A 14215-nucleotide genomic window follows, 5' to 3' on the forward strand; every position below is an offset into this window, starting at 1 on the left:
GGGCTCGGGGAGTCGGTGTGTGCGTGTGTGGGTCGTCCCAGTCTCAGATTTAGCTCTACGAGTCACACTGCAAAAACAAAGTGTAGCGGCATTTGGCAACATAGCCAGCAGCTTACAGCAAATCAAACGCGGTCACATGATAGCAATCCATTTCATTCCGATGAAATGGTACGGCAACCTTCAGGCCGGCCGGGGTCACGCCGTGTGAGGCAAAAGTCTTGAGCGTGATCATGAGTTTAACGGTAATATCAAAGTAAAAGTTATGGTCTTCTGGTCAACTTTACACTTCTTTGGGCAAAAAATTAAAAATAATAATAATAATTGATTGCGCACCACCGCAAACTATAATAATCAAGTATGTCAATCAAATGTTCATATGTTCTGTAATCAATTTGGGTTGATACGGGAATACAAAGATGAGCCATCCTCAAATGTTGATAACATCATGACACCTTTATTTGAAACCCATTACCTTTGAAACATGACACATTTGTTTCAGTGGGGTATGCTGCCTCAAACAGTCCCCAAAATTATCAGCAGGGCATCCAAATAAAATTTGACACAATTACTAAAGTGCCTTCTTGAAAAAAATGCCCAGTTGAGTTTTTCCACTTTGAACGCTTTTCTGATAAATGATGCGGGCAAATCTAAAACAAGACAGAATCCTTGAGGGGCCTCGCAACTGAAAATATTTCTTCCTGGCCAATGAATAACGATCATGGAAAGCTGGTCCGAGTATTTCATCAATATATTATTTGCTAGAACTTGAAAGTTGTCAACGAGTGGCCTTGCTTTGTCTCCATTGTAACTAGGCAGAGCGCCCTTGTTCCACTAGTTGGGTAAAATTAGCAAATGGAACTGAGATTATCATGCTCAGCTCAAAAACATGATGTCATAAAACACAAACATGAGATTGGAGGTAAATCTGAGATTTAGGATTCTAGGGGCGGGGCTGGCTTTTCTTCAGTGTCCTCCTGGTAGCCTTCCGTCTTTATGTCGTTCAGCCCGAGCTCTTCATTCTGCTCGTACGTGCGCTCATACATCTCCCTCGTCATCTCCGGGTCGGCCTCGGGCGCGTACACGTTCTCCAGGTAGCTGTTGCCGGATGGGTCGTCCAGGATCAGGCGGGCCTTCATCTGCCCAGCGATGATGCTGTCGATCTTGTCGCCAAACTCCTTCAGCTTCTGTGCGCGGCCAGAGTCGACGCTGTCCCCGCACACGAAGGGGTTCTTGGCCACCACCAGGTTCTTGATGTCCGTCAAGATGCCCTCCACCGTGGTGAATTTGCCACACAGCGCCCCCATGCCCAGCTCAAAGTCCAGCTCGGGGATGGAGACCGAGCAGGTCTCCGACTTGAGCAGGTCCCGCGTCATATCGGACGCGGTGGTGATGTTCAGGATGATCTTGGTGCCCTTTTCCTCTGTGGCGCCGCCCGACTTGACCTCATTGGTGCGGTGGCCACAGGCGTCGCAGTTGGTGGCCATGATGATGGCCTCCTTGAAGTGGGGGATCTGAACCAGCTTCATGTTGGTGGAGGCCGGCGCGTTGCACTCGGGGCAGTTAGTGTTGAAGACCAGCACCTCGCTCCGCATCGAGTCCAGGTCGTCACCGGGCGGAGGCTCGTCGTCCGGCTCGTCATCGGCCCGCAGGCCCAGCTCCTTCTCCTGCTGCACACTGGGCCGGAACGACGACACCGTCAGGGCCTCATCCTTGAGCGGGGCGAATGGGTTCTCCACAAAACTGTTGCCCGACGGATCCTCGATCACCACGGTGAACGGCTCCTCTACATCTTTTAACTTCTTCAGCTTCTGGATGAACGTGTGGATTTTGCCAGCCACTTCGGGGTCTGCCTCCTGCCTGGCCGCTTGGTCTTGCTCTAGTCCGGCCACGGCTCGGTCCAGAATGCCTTCCACGGTGCTTAAGGCACCTTTCTGTGTGAACGGAGATATCTCGAAATCCAGCTCGGGTATCCTGGTCGTCGCACTGTCCATTTTGACCACCTCACGGTCTAAATCGCTTTTACTTGTGACTTTGAGAGTGTAGCACACGCCCTGCTCCTGAATGCGCCCCGCGGACTGGATTTCGGTGTTAGACCAACTGCAATGGTCGCAACTGAACGAGCTGACGATGATTTCTTTAAAGAAGGGGATTTTGGTGAGGAGCAAACGAGTGGTCCCATTCTGGTAGCAGTTCATGCACAAGCTCTCGATCTCGGTGGGCTGCCAGTCTTCGTCGTCGGCGCTCAGGTCTTTGAAGACACTCCCCCCTCGAACGTGCTCTTGGGCAATGGCAGACATCTTGTCGTATCGATGAAAATATTTCTCGCTGGCTTATATGGTTGAAATGTCGCTTGACGCTGAGCCGAGAGACAATTCTAGAAAGCACACAGTCAACACACGCGATAGTGACGTTTGCACGGCTTCTTCCGCATTTTCTTCTTCGGCGTGAGCGGCTTGTGAAGCCTCTGCTGCCTCCTCAGGTTTTTTCGAGTACTGCAACTGATTTGTGCTTTCCCAACTTCGCTTGTCATGGAAACTTTATGAATTGATTTGTACCATTTCCACCATAATCTTCCCTCTCTCGGCTGCTTTTATTTTATTTTATTTTTATCTGTAGGGCACATTGGTTTGCATGAATTAATATGAAAATGCGCTCTATAAATAAAGTTGAGTTTTAAATAATATAAATAAAGTTTCAAAATGTTTTTCGTTATGAAGAATAAATAAATACTTTCACATTGGTAATGACATTTTTTTTCCTCTGTATATACTGTATACTGAATCCGTAAAATGAATACATGAATGAATTATTAAATAAATATGTCAATATTATTTTCTTATTGAAAAATACAAGAGTGCCTTTCAGGTTGGCATTTTAGTTCACACAGATAATTTGAGGGGGGGGGGGTTGCCTTATTTTTGCTGTATTCACTTTTTTCACTGTTGGTTGTTACTTATTAAGTGTTTTAGGAATTCAAAATTGAGTTACACTTGGCACTGAATTCAACTTTCAACTGTATAGGAATCAGATGATTTGAATACTTTTAGACAGTTGACGTTTTTTCACTTTTTGCAGATATCTATCCATCATAAAGGGGAACAACAGCCTCCCGCCAGAGGACCGCCTGCTCAAATTCCTGGTGGACAACAACGCAGACGCTGATGAGATTGTACAGTGTGCCAACTGCGACCAGGAGAGCAACAAAAAGGTTCAAAGTGACATCAACAAAAAAGTATATTTTTGTGTCACAACTTCTGATTGGGATCTTTCCAACATTGCTTTGTGTTCAGGACACAGGCGTGATGTTCTACTGCAACACTTGTAACCAGCCGCTGTGCTGCACCTGCAGGGAGCTGACGCACAAGGCCCGAATGTTTGCTCACCACGACATTGTTACGTTGTCCAAGCGCAGCAAAGCCAAGCACAGGAAATGTGGTGAGTCACGCTTGGGAAAACTCGAGTCTGGCAGTGGTGGGACGCCAAGGCCAACAAGGCCTTCTCCGCTGACCCAACTATCAGAAGCACTGACCTACATGTACAACCTAAATTGGAATGTTTATTCCATGAAATATCCAGTCTTTCCCATGAGTGCTTCAACAGTCATTTGGAACTTTTGAGTTAAACTCAGCGGATACGTATGTGCGTGCATGTTGCCAGTTCTGCACGAGGAACCCTACATCCTCTTCTCCACCGAGAACAAGTCCATGCTTTGCATCAAGTGTTTCAGAGATATGCAAGTGTGAGTGAACACGCCGCACAAAACCTATTTGATGACGCAACACTGTCCTCATTCTGACATCATCTGACATCACCTTCCCTCGGCGTGTGTGTGTGTGTGTGTGCCATAGGGAGAGTCGCACTCACTGCATTGACATTGAGACGGCCTACATGCAAGGATGCGAAATGTTGGACCAGGCCGTGCTGGTAAGAGAGATGGAATTGAGAGCTGTGCTCAGGTGGCAAAAGTAATCACACTTGAGTATAAGTAAAAATGACTCCAAACATATTCAACTCCATACTCGATACTCATACGTAAAGTGTGCCGATACTATCAGTCCAGATCTCAACAGGAATGGGCTTCATCTCGCCAAGGATCCATTTGAATGAATTTGTTAGTGCCCCATCTGGACTCGCGTGTAATAATTTAAAAGCCTCTACTTGCAGGTGGTGAAGGAGCTGCAGACGTCCACCCGAGAGGCCATCTTCCTGCTGAGGTCCATGATAGGCGAAGTGTGTCTGAACGTGGAGGAGGAGGAGAGCGCCATCTGCTCTCTCTTCAACAGTCTGCAGGTAATCGAGTGAGTCCATCTCAAGTGCAACCAAAACACAATGGCCCCTTTAGCAATGTGGACAATACAATGAATGGACTGTAATTTCAATCTCGTGCGCCAAAGAAAAATGTCACGCCGCGACCACTGGAGGTCGCTGTTGAGCTAACTGTGAGACAACCGAGAGTATTGACCATTGTTAAAGCGAAGTACACTTTGTGAATATTTTCACACTTGTGCGAATGTGTTGAGCCTTCCGAGCAGTTTATGCTTTTGTGTTTTGCAGGAAAAACTGTCTGAGAGGAAGAAGATTCTGCTGAAGACTGCACAGAGGTACAAGTATTATCACCACCACCAACAATAAAACAACGTGAGCCTTTTCGGACAAAAAAAGCCAGAAGTTTCAAAATAAAACTACCGTAAACTGATTTAAGAAAAATTTTGCGCTTGGTTATACACAAAGAAAAAAAAAACGGTACCGAAATAATAGTTGAATTAAAATGTATACAAGTGAAAGATGACTGATGGGCGTCCATTTGCAACAAAACATTACATTGTGGAACAAAACAGGCCGACTCAAGCGTATCTAACTATTTTCACTCAATCTTGAGAACGCTTTTAGGCTCTCGCTTGTGACTGGCCTTTTCCACCATTTCGGGTTGCGAGGGAAATGATTCGTTTGCGCCTTGCGGATGTTTTCTGCCATTGGCTGGAAGGGGTCCAGCTCAACCGACGGCTGGCCGGTCGCTTCCTGGAAGGCCGATCCAGGCTATTTGGGTTGCGATTTACGTGCCGGGCCTGAGTGTAAGTTACAGGAGAGCACTGACAGATTCACTTGTCGACAAATAGGCCACGTCCACAATTGCGCCCCATCAAAATGCTGTCATCAAAAAATGATTCGATGAATCGTTCCAGCTCTAGAATTAATTCCATCCTGATTTGAGATTCGCGAATGAGCAGTTATTATCAACCGATTTCTGTCGCTAGAATATTGCAAGGGCTGAATACGTACACCCAAATGAAATCCCTGTAATGTATAGCAATGACGAGGTATGTGCGTGGGTGTGTTTGCAGCCAACACGAGGAGAAGGAGAAAGCACTCAAAGAGCAGCTCTCACACCTCACCTCACTCCTGCCAACACTCCAGGTAGTCAACACACACACAAAACACACACAGCAAGAATAATCTTATCTCACTCATTAAAAAAACTTGCTTCAAACTCTTAATTTGTGCTTGCAGGTTCATCTGGTCACATGCTCAGCCTTCCTAAGCTCAGCCAACATGTTTGAGTTTCTGGACATGGGTTACGTGAGTGATTTCCACAAATTACCGGCGAGCAAGAAACGTTCCGACTTCGCCCATTCAATCTGCTGGATGAAGATGTTTTTTTGCTTCCTCAGCAACTAATGGAGCGACTGAAACGGATCGTCAAGCTTCCCCACCGCCTCAGACCGGTGCAGAGCAGCAAAGTCAGTGCAAAGTCCAGCGATGTCCGATGCAAACATTTTGCTTTGAAATCTTCCGACTTGCCACCGTTAACGGCAACCCTCCCATCAGATCAACACCGACTACCGCAGCGAGTTTGCCCGCTGTCTGGAGCCGCTGCTCCTGATTGGCCAGCGCCGCGCCCCTTCGGTGGCCGGCTCTTCCAGCGTGGCCACGAGGTGAGATCATTTCCGACATTGCGTTTTCCGCATCGATTGTTCCGGGAAAGCCGACGGGAACATTTGGCACTTTGCGAGGCATCCCGACTCGCAATCCCCCAAAAGGTTTGCAATTACAAAGGCTGAGTGACGACGGGCGCTTTGCTAACACAGTCACCCCGACGCTTCCTGATGAGTCACATACTCCGTGAATGGGTTTGTCGACGGCATCTTGCGAATTGCAGTGCGAAAAGTCCTTCGATTTTAACGTGAAGTGAGTAAAAAGTCAAAAGACACCCGAACTATAGATACTCAAGTAAAGAGAGGTAAAAAATTACCGTAATTTTCGGACTATAAGTCGCACCGGAGTATAAGTCGCACCAGCCATAAAATGCCCAAAAAAGTGAAAAAAAAACATGTATATGTATTTAAGTCGCTCCTGAGTATAAGTCACCCCCCCACCCAAACTATGAAGAAAACGCGACTTATAGTCCGAAAATTACGGTAATTCAAGGCGACCAAGTATTTGTACTTTGGCACTCTCACAAGAAAGAAAGGATTGAAAACAAATAAGTCTTCCTTCAACTTTGTGTCCTTCTCCACGTGTAATTCCATTCAACACGCTGAGAGGCCCGGGGATCGGCCGCGACTATTTTTATCATAATTTCACAGAACCCTCTGGAATGAATCTGCGAGTTGGCACGTCTCAGCGGCTTTGTTCCAGGCCATTTGATGTCACTGGGCGGGCGAGGCATTTATTAAGAGCTGGGCGCGGTGCGGCGCGTCCGGGAGTCTGGCTCCGTGTCTTTAGCGCAGCTTTTCGTCTTCAAGCATCCGTGACGACTGATCGATAAATCGGCGTGAGTTGCCGCCGTGCATGTTTGTCCGCTCTGCGCTCTTGACCTTTGAATGCCGGAATGCCTGTCGAGCGTGACTACTCCTTCATGACGTTTAGATGCAATGCAAGGGATCCTCAGATATTCCTCGAAAAGATCAGCGATTTACTTTTAAGTTTAACCTTGGTCATCGGTACGAAGTTACCGCCCAGTTGTTTTGATTTTAAGGGTCCTTCCACCAAATTGGTGCCATTGACCTCCATTTGTGTCTTTTTGATTTAGTTCAAACGGGTGCCTCATTTTCCCGTACTGGTGCTCGCGGTCTGCGCCGTGTTGCTGTAAAATGGCCGAGCGTGCCAAAAGAAAGCGGGAGTGATCGATATTTTCCCCACCTCACCTCACCTCACCTCAGGCTGCAGTCGCCTCTCTCCATGTCTCTCAGTGAGATGCCGCTCGGCTCCGTGTTCGGCAGGAGGCCCACGTCTCACCGCAACATCTGCACCAAGGTGCTGCTGGCCGAGGGGCGCGAGACGCCCTTCACCAAGCACTGCAACAACTACGAGAACTCCTACAGGGTGAGTGCCCCGGCCACCATCAACCGTGAGGGATCTAAAATGCACGTGCCTGCAGACGCTTCAGAGCGAGATTCAGAGCCTGAAGGACCAGGTCCAGGAGCTGCACCGAGATCTGACCAAGCACCACTCCGTCATCAACACGGAGCAAATGGGCGAGATTATGGACCGCTCGCTGCACATCGACAGCCAGCTTTCGTCCCAATACACCACAGTGGAGACCATGAGGGCCATGTTTGAAGAGGTTGTCTTCATCTTTTCCAGCTTTTCACTTTGACATGCTTGTCACAGTTTTCCTTTCACAGATTTGGGACGAGACCTTTCAGAGGGTCACCAATGAGCAGGAGATCTACGAAGGTTCGTCTCGCTTGACTGACTTTTTCTCCGCACAAGAATTGATGTCGGTGATTATAGTTAAATTGTCTGTCTGCACCGTTTATGTGAACTATTTGTCTATGCTTAACGACCGTCGAGAAACCGATTCAAATAACCGAAACCTCAGCTGGGGATAATCTTTCAGAGACCTTTGCTGACCTCGATTGGTGCTCATATCTGGCACGATTGTCGCTATGTGTGGGCACCGACAATTTCATTTGTTCCGTTTGGACCTTTGCAGCCCAGCTTCACGACCTGATGCAGCTGAAGCAGGAGAACTCCTACTTGACCACCATCGCCAGGCAGATCAGCCCCTACATCCTTTCCATCGCCAAGGTCAAAGAGCGACTGGAACCCAGGTGGGGTATTAAGCTTCACGTATCTTCCATAAAATTTACCTTCCATCCATCAAAAATATTGACTTCTTTCGGCATGAACTGATTTTCTCTTCATCCTCTGTGAATTAAATGTCAGCAATTGAATGGGTTGGCTAAATGAGATATTCTCCAGTGTCGCAGGTCATGAACATTTATTTTTGTCAATATTTTGTAGGCTTCAGGAGCCCAAAGAATGCTGTGATGACCGCACTGAAACCATGTTGAAGATTTACGAAGATTGCGCAACAATGGCAAAAGAGAGTCAAGACCGGTAAAACCCAAGTCCATGATACACGGCTGTTGCTCTCCAGAATGTAGGCCCAAAAAATAATGTACGTACCGTAATTTCCGGACTATAAGTCGCGTTTTTCTCATAGTTTGGGTGAGGGGGCAACTTATACTCAGGAGCGACTTATATACATATATATGTTTTTTTTCACTTTTGTGGGCATTTTATGACTGGTGCGACTTATACTCCGGTGCGACTTATAGTCCGAAAATTACGGTATATCAGTCACACTCTGCAGAAAGAAGATGGAGATTGAGTGACTTATCAGAGCACAAAAAGGAAGAAAAAAAAAAAGGGGGTTCTAACAACAAAAGCTAATGTCCAAGTCTTCTTGTTGTCAACAGTGACAAGCAGACACGCGTCCCAGAACAGGACAGGAGCAACCGCCCGCTCATGCTCAAGTGACACCACCTCGTACCAAACCTGGAGTACGTGACAAGCTCCGAGCAGCAAGGCTGGGAGGGGAGGGGTGGGGATTCAGCGGGTGAGAAAACTTTGCGTGTCGGCGCTAAGTGGCCATGTCACGCCGCGCTTCATTGTCGCTCTCCTCAATGTCAGATAACAGGAGCTCTGCAAACATATATGTCGAAGAGCATAATAAACTTTACATGCAGACAACACTCGGAACACACACAACTAATAATAACTCAATGAGACAACTCACAGGGGTAAATCTGACGTACCTACACGTAAGGTTCTGGAGAAGACGTGACCTGGTAACACGTACTGGAAAGAGTGACGCAACAGGATGTCATCAACCATAACTAGTAGCTTAGTGCCCTCTAGTGGCCGAAGGAAGCTTCTACAAAGAGATGTCGCTCCGTTCAGAAGGGGTCAAATGTTAATGACTTAATACCAACCCTGTGGAATGTCACAAGGCCAACTTGGGAGTTCAAATTGTTTTCCCACGAAAAATGATTCCGATGGAATCAAAGCGTAGGAGATCGTCAACGTATGAGCCCTGGGATTGAAAATAAAACTTGCTGTGGGTTTTGGGGTACAGCTTCTTCAGACTTTATGGCTGGTTTACTCCATTTTTATTTTGCTGAGTCGAACTAGTCTTGTGTCTCCTTAACCTTACGTCATTCATTTCATAATTTTGTCAAAGGCGCTAGCGCACAAACTGCTTGCGGATAATAATAAAGTCGTGACTAATGGAAGGAAAAAGCTTATTTACATTTTATTGACGGCCGCAAAAGTTGGGAAAATAGCGAGTCGTTGTTTCGCCCGAGGGAACCGCCGAGAAGGTCCGAGGTGCACGTTCATTAAAAATACATTTGTGACAGGCCGGTAACAAACGACCGCGTTCCCGCGTCGCCTCCCCGAGGTCGTTCATCACGCCGACCTGACAGTCCACCGACTCGCTTTTCATTATTCTCCCATTCGGAAGGTTATTCCACGCCACGCGAAAGTTTATTTTTGGCGTTCCGCTTTGGAGTTTCAGGGACAAGTGAGAAGCCATATTGCATGTTTTCAGCCCGTAATTGAGCATTAAAGATGGAGGAGGAAGATAAATTGAAAGTTTAATCATCTTCACGAAGGGGAATTTAGGTCAGCAAGGAAAGAGAAGAATACAATTACAGCAAAAACAAAAACCCGCACATATGATTATATAATGAGCAGCCCTTTATTTTTTAAATCACGCTAAAAAGCCCTCAAGTGCCTGAAATATTTTCAGATAGCATAACAGAGTTGCTCAACTCGTTAAGTATTTCAACGTTTAAGGAAAACAAGAAAAAACACGTTAGCACAGTAATATTTTATATTTTTATTTGGTAACTTAAGGACAAATATATCGATTTTTTAAGATGTATTTTATTTGTTTGTTCCCTATAATTTCATATTGTGATGAATATGATTTGGGGTTAGCGTGCTAGCGTGTTTTCGACTCATGCTGTGACGTTTCCCCCAAACGTTGTGGACATTATAGTCATGGAAAATTCTATTTATTATGATGTGAGGTTTCCTTATGCTTGTATAAAAAATAAAACACAAATGGTGGCATAAAATATGTGTACTGTTTAAAAGGTGACATCGTAACTTAATGAGGTCTTTCCTTCTTTTGCTGAACACTTCACGCAAACATCTCAGGGGAGGATGGTGGCCGGCGTTAACAAATGGACTCGCTGTTACCGCATGGCGCATCAATTAGCCACGAGCGCGCGCTCGCTCGCCCTTGACTCAGAGGAGTCACGGGTACGAGCTTGCTCTTATTAATCAACAGCTCATTTTTGCTAACCTTCCCCCACCTCTACATTCTTGTCCTCCATCTCCCCAATGGATCTTGAGGGTCCAAAAATGTCATGCTTAAAAAAAAAAAAAAAAAATACACATTTGAGTGTAACAAACTGGTGAGTGCAGACTGTACGTTAATTACGTTTGTTAATTAAGTCCCATATACTAGCGCCACGGCAAATTACAAAACTTTATTTAAAATAAAAATGCAACTGGCAATGAACAATATTGACGTGAAAACACTTGGGAAATAATAAGAGCAACAACCTGAATAATAGCAGATAAGCGTGCGGGCGTCAGTAGGCCCGCGCCGGCTTGACGTCCTGCGCCTGGTTGAAGGGGTTGGCGGTACTGGTGGACGCGTCTTGTTGGGGGTCGATGGATTGGTACGCTTCTCTGTTTCGGCTCATGGAAGGGAAACCTGCAAGGTTTGGCAAATACACACCCACCGTGACAAGACAATGAAGGCACACTGTCACAGACTTGCACTCGTGTCTTTTGTTGTTCTTTGAAATCATCACTTATAGACAATGTTCATGACATTTATTGTAACGTGCAAAGCGGGACATGCCGGTAACTTTTCAGAGCCGAGCAGCGATGCACGTCAATCTGTTCCGTGCCTCTGATTGTAACTCAAAACACTTGAATTCAGCATCGAGATGAATGGAAATGTATTTTATTTATTTTAAAAAAACAACAAACGTTTTTAAAGTGAATATAGCATTCAATAAAATGTTACTTTATAAAAGCATAGACTAATGGACTGATGAGATAATAGTCCATCTAAATGTTGTTTTGCATCATTTGTTAGCATTAAGTTAAGCGGACTTTAAATAGAAAGGTGTAATTGTCTTTTTTATGTATATATTCAACTAGGGGTGGCAATAAATAGCTCGAGGACTATTTTTTTCAGTTCCGCTTCAAACCAAAATGTTGGCCGCATGACGACTCGTATCTTAAAAAATCTTAAATCAGGTTACTTGTATGTAAAGGCACCACTGTATTAGGATTACTATGCAAATATTCACACATGTAGGGCATCTGGAGATTGGAGGCATGAATAATACATGATGAGAACAAGCACCGACAAAGTCGGAAAACACACACACACGCACACACACACTTATAAATACACAAACAAACGACAGAGAGAAACTAAAAAGTGTCCTTTTTGTCCTTCCCTGTTCATGAGCTCACTTCCTGTGCAGAGGGGGATGGAAGGGAGATGATTGGCAGAGAGAGTGGGGGGGAGGTTGGGATGGGGGGGGGGGCTCAATAGCGGCGGCCGATAAATGCACTGTCAGCACTGTCCGTCGTGCAGCGACTGTCCACTGAGGTCTCTAAGTCTGAGAGGTCAAAGGTAAAGGGGAGAAGGGAGGGAGGAGGAGACAAATGAGGACGTGAGAACATTCCCAGACGAGACACACACGGGGAGAATGCGGCATGCGAGGAAAGAAGGTTGGAAAATCTTCCACATGAAACCATTCACGTCCACACAAACATTTTTGTTCCTTTTCAAATATGCTTTTTTAAAAAAAAAATGCAAACAAAATGTATTTTCAGTCCCTGATAATTGTCTTTTTGGGTGTTGCTTTTCCAAGACAACATTTTCTGTATTAGTGTGTAGTAAACCTGATGTCACATTTCAAGTGTTGTTAAGATGAAGCGGCAGTCGGCTGATTGCGAGGCCATTAAAGCGCTTCGGCCTGAGGGGAACTCACTCCTAAATGCTCCTGGTTGCGGCGGGGCGCCAATTAAAAGGCACATCAGTCGTCGCACAGCTAATAAGCATCTCAAGTCTGCCGGCTGGCGTCGGCGTAGAACATCAATATGCGGTTCAATCAGCCAGCGCCACAAAATATTCAGCTGGGCAAAAACTTGGCCTGCTTTTCCAACTCTGCTTTGTGAGAATGGAAAACTGCAAAATGGACACCGCTTTGCTTTGAAAGAGGACAATGCTAAACCCAACCACAACACTAAACCTAATACTGCCAACAAGTCATCTTGACAGCACTAAATTGAAAAAAAATAAAATCTGACAAAGCCTCAAGCCAAATGCACTTGCTAGTGCTTGTTTTGTTTCCGAAAATGGATTTGCCTTCATCGATCGCTGCGGGATGAAAACAATTTCCGAGCTTGCAATGATAGTTTCACGCTTTGCAGTGGCAAAGTGGCTTCACGTGGTTTGATGCCATTTACAGTCTTGTGACTGATCAAGTCTGTAAAACAGACAGCGTGACAATAGCGCAGCCATCTCAAAGGCCTTCACTCGCTCCCAAGTCCACCAAGAACCGTCACTCACCAAAGTTGACGTTGTAATCGCCCCCTCGCTCGCGGTACATCTGGTAGACGAAGAAGCAGGAAGCGGGCTTGAGCAGCAAGCTCAGGATGGCCATGCCGGCGCTGAAGCGAAACACGTCTCGTCCCTTTTCGGACGCCAGCTCGCTCAGCGAGTAGTAGATGCCAAAGTGGATGATATCCGTCAGGATGGTCATCGCCATCCCGATCAGAAACTTGCACACGATCAAAAAGAGCGAGAACGTACAACTAAGCCAAAAGTGAAATCAACTTCACCTCAACTTTGAAACCAATGCCAACATGTTGGTTTGGGCATTTTGAAGGACCGGTTACGCTCACCATCAGCACGGCGTCGATGGAGTCCCTGTGAGCGATGGCCCACACACCCACGGCCAGCACGCTGAAGTTGCCCCAGGCGAACGAGGTGGGCAGCCACGCCATGCAACCCCTGGCCACAAACACACACACTTGAACACTGACACATCATAGACCAATATTGTGTGCGTGTGTGTGGTTGGTGACCTATGGCGGGTCGACAAGGGGAGAAATTCCTCAAGTTTGTGAAGAAAAGCGTGTTCACTCACCAGACTGTAAGCAGCCAGTGCACCAGAACGATAGCCTGACAGGCAAACAAATGACAATTACCAATAAAAAAAATCATAATAAATTACTATTTTTAAAAGTAAAAAAATGAATGAATAAATTGAAAGTTAGAAAACAGAATATATAAAGAAATAAATGGCCAACTGTAATGATAATGACCTGCACAAAGCAACAGGAGTTGCAGAGACTCCAAGTAAAGCAATTGAAAACATTTAGGATTTCAATATTATAAGGCTGATTGAAATATGATCCAAATTAATTTGATTGACGCAAAGATTCACTTTTGGGCCCCCAAGCCGTCGTTTGTAAACCCTACCCAGCAGTGACGTAATGATGGTCGAGGTGCCATCAACAACCTTTCGGCATTCATTTGTTTTCTTCTCGTCACGCCCATTTGAATCCCTTTTAATTCATTCGAAACACTCACTGGGAAAACTTATGCGTTTTTTTATTATTATAATTTTTTAGGTGTGCTGAAGTTCTAAAAGGCGCCACGGGACTAGAAAACAAGAGTTGAAAAAGCAGACTCACCTTTAGATTGATGGCAGGAATTTCCATAACAGGCAGCGGGGCTCAAAGCTACTTGAGAGCTTGAAAGTAAAGAACCGCACAGCGCACAAACTTTGTCTTTTTCTTTGTCAGCCTCGTCTTGCAAACACAAACCATGTGACGGCACCCTGACTACTTCCCATGTGACACACGCACACTCTCGCAACAG

General features: G+C 45.9%; 3 protein-coding genes across 8 annotated transcripts in view; 1 reads left to right on the forward strand and 2 right to left on the reverse strand.

Moving 5' to 3' along the window:
- LOC133162550 (RING finger protein 207-like) overlaps window positions 1-9261 on the forward strand; it is an 11067-nt gene extending 1806 nt beyond the window's left edge. For 2 of the 3 annotated variants that reach the window (XM_061291810.1, XM_061291809.1), the window contains 16 exons: window positions 3076-3208; window positions 3291-3435; window positions 3658-3739; window positions 3849-3924; window positions 4165-4290; window positions 4555-4601; window positions 5343-5415; window positions 5509-5577; window positions 5670-5738; window positions 5827-5933; window positions 7161-7323; window positions 7379-7564; window positions 7626-7677; window positions 7937-8054; window positions 8248-8343; window positions 8706-9261. In XM_061291810.1, the coding sequence (XP_061147794.1) occupies window positions 3076-3208; window positions 3291-3435; window positions 3658-3739; window positions 3849-3924; window positions 4165-4290; window positions 4555-4601; window positions 5343-5415; window positions 5509-5577; window positions 5670-5738; window positions 5827-5933; window positions 7161-7323; window positions 7379-7564; window positions 7626-7677; window positions 7937-8054; window positions 8248-8343; window positions 8706-8766 (1603 nt within the window). In that variant the 3' untranslated portion in view covers window positions 8767-9261. The remainder of the gene's footprint in view (window positions 1-3075; window positions 3209-3290; window positions 3436-3657; window positions 3740-3848; window positions 3925-4164; window positions 4291-4554; window positions 4602-5342; window positions 5416-5508; window positions 5578-5669; window positions 5739-5826; window positions 5934-7160; window positions 7324-7378; window positions 7565-7625; window positions 7678-7936; window positions 8055-8247; window positions 8344-8705) is intronic. The other variant, XM_061291811.1, reaches the window with a different exon arrangement.
- zpr1 (ZPR1 zinc finger) lies at window positions 435-2452 on the reverse strand. Its single transcript, XM_061291891.1, has one exon. It carries the CDS (start codon window positions 2295-2297, stop codon window positions 933-935), a length of 1365 nt encoding a protein of 454 aa, XP_061147875.1. The 5' UTR covers window positions 2298-2452; the 3' UTR covers window positions 435-932.
- Window positions 8208-14211, reverse strand: agtrap (angiotensin II receptor-associated protein). 4 transcript variants are annotated; one of them, XM_061291815.1, is made up of 6 exons: window positions 14029-14211; window positions 13479-13513; window positions 13234-13342; window positions 12899-13109; window positions 10864-11017; window positions 8208-8931 (listed from the first exon to the last, which is right to left on the reverse strand). In XM_061291815.1, the coding sequence occupies exons 1-5, from the start codon at window positions 14053-14055 to the stop codon at window positions 10893-10895; spliced, it is 507 nt and encodes a 168-aa protein (XP_061147799.1). In that variant the 5' UTR covers window positions 14056-14211; the 3' UTR covers window positions 8208-8931; window positions 10864-10892. The 4 variants fall into 4 exon arrangements, with proteins under 4 accessions (XP_061147799.1, XP_061147798.1, XP_061147797.1 ...); XM_061291814.1 differs by having other exon boundaries at window positions 8208-10667; XM_061291813.1 differs by lacking the exon at window positions 8208-8931 and having other exon boundaries at window positions 10760-11017.
- Window positions 14212-14215: the final 4 nt, after the last annotated feature.

The sequence above is a fragment of the Syngnathus typhle genome, linkage group LG11 (genome assembly GCF_033458585.1).
Source record: "Syngnathus typhle isolate RoL2023-S1 ecotype Sweden linkage group LG11, RoL_Styp_1.0, whole genome shotgun sequence".
Lineage (NCBI taxonomy): Eukaryota > Metazoa > Chordata > Actinopteri > Syngnathiformes > Syngnathidae > Syngnathus > Syngnathus typhle.

Bases quoted from the DNA above. Each gene is read 5' to 3' on its own strand.
- zpr1 (XM_061291891.1), bottom strand. From the start codon at position 2,297: ATGTCTGCCATTGCCCAAGAGCACGTTCGAGGGGGGAGTGTCTTCAAA.
- agtrap (XM_061291815.1), bottom strand. From the start codon at position 14,055: ATGGAAATTCCTGCCATCAATCTAAAG. The intron at 13,110-13,233 runs GTGAGCGTAACC...ATCGTGTGCAAG, and splicing joins CCATCGACGCCGTGCTGATG to TTTCTGATCGGGATGGCGAT. The intron at 11,018-12,898 runs GTGAGTGACGGT...CAAACCTTGCAG, and splicing joins CGATTACAACGTCAACTTTG to GTTTCCCTTCCATGAGCCGA.